The sequence below is a fragment of the Sphaeroforma arctica genome (assembly GCF_001186125.1).
Source record: "Sphaeroforma arctica JP610 unplaced genomic scaffold supercont1.1, whole genome shotgun sequence".
Classification (NCBI taxonomy): Eukaryota; class Ichthyosporea; order Ichthyophonida; genus Sphaeroforma; species Sphaeroforma arctica.
Window position 1 is genome coordinate 136,446 of NW_014040557.1, and position 1,067 is coordinate 137,512.

A 1,067-nucleotide genomic window follows, 5' to 3' on the forward strand; every position below is an offset into this window, starting at 1 on the left:
ATATATATACATCTATGTATATACATACGCACATACACACACACACACACACACATATATATATATATATATATATATATATATATGATTGACGGTATAATCTTTTATGGTAATCCAATTAGAACTTACCTGGTTGTCACCAACTTGTTCTCTCCGTTTCAGCAAATGCCGTCTAGTGCTTTCCAGTGATTTGCTGAGCACATCAGATATTCTGACCATAGTCTTGTAAGATATCTATATACCCAATATACCCTACTGTATCGTTGCGTAAGATTGTTTATAAACCTTCTATACTATGTCGTCAGAAGTGCGTAGCAATGAAACTTGTGTAGCAATGCAAATTCATTATTCATATCTTTACGACAAGCCTATTACTTGCTACTCGTAGCTATGTAGAGCGGATAGAGAGGCTATGCAATTAAGCCTCGGCTCCGAGATTATGTCTCAAACGAAGCTGAAACTATACAGATTCACGGTATCAGTGAAACACATATGCACACAATATAGACCCATATGATGCTTTAGTCTGCGACATAAATATACTACTTAATACAAGTGTGGGGGGGGGGGAAATTACAAGAAAAAATCATAGGGTTCTTTTTCATAGCCTCCTAAAAAAGACCCTTTTTTTTGGAAGTTAATAAATATCGCCCGCCATTTTCACTCTCTTTTTAATTTTGTGAATAAAGATTTTGTTTTTAAAGGGGCTATGAAAAAACGAAGCTCTGCGATACAGTTCACAGGCCACAGTCCACAGGCCCAGCGCAGACCCTAAAACATATTTTTTATAAAAAGAAATATAATAAAAAGTGGTGACAATGCGAATGCGTGTGCACGAGCAACAATTTATTTTATCATGTGCCGACAACTTCTTTGACACTCGTGACAATATATGATGTTTATATTCATCGATCTTGACAAGATATGTATTTACGAATGCATCATGCATATCTCTAGAGAGCAGTATTGCGCATGATATATTATACCGCAAGTAAGCCAAGCCATTTCCTTATATATATATATATATATATATATATATATATATCTCTACTCGTCGTTCGTACCTA

General features: G+C 35.1%; 1 protein-coding gene across 1 annotated transcript in view; it reads right to left on the reverse strand.

The window, feature by feature from the left end:
- SARC_00016 (hypothetical protein) overlaps positions 1-375 on the reverse strand; it is a 6,713-nt gene extending 6,338 nt beyond the window's left edge. Inside the window, exon 1 of the mRNA XM_014306309.1 lies at positions 130-375. Coding sequence (XP_014161784.1) covers positions 130-219 — 90 coding nt within the window. The 5' untranslated portion in view covers positions 220-375. The remainder of the gene's footprint in view (positions 1-129) is intronic.
- Positions 376-1,067: the final 692 nt, after the last annotated feature.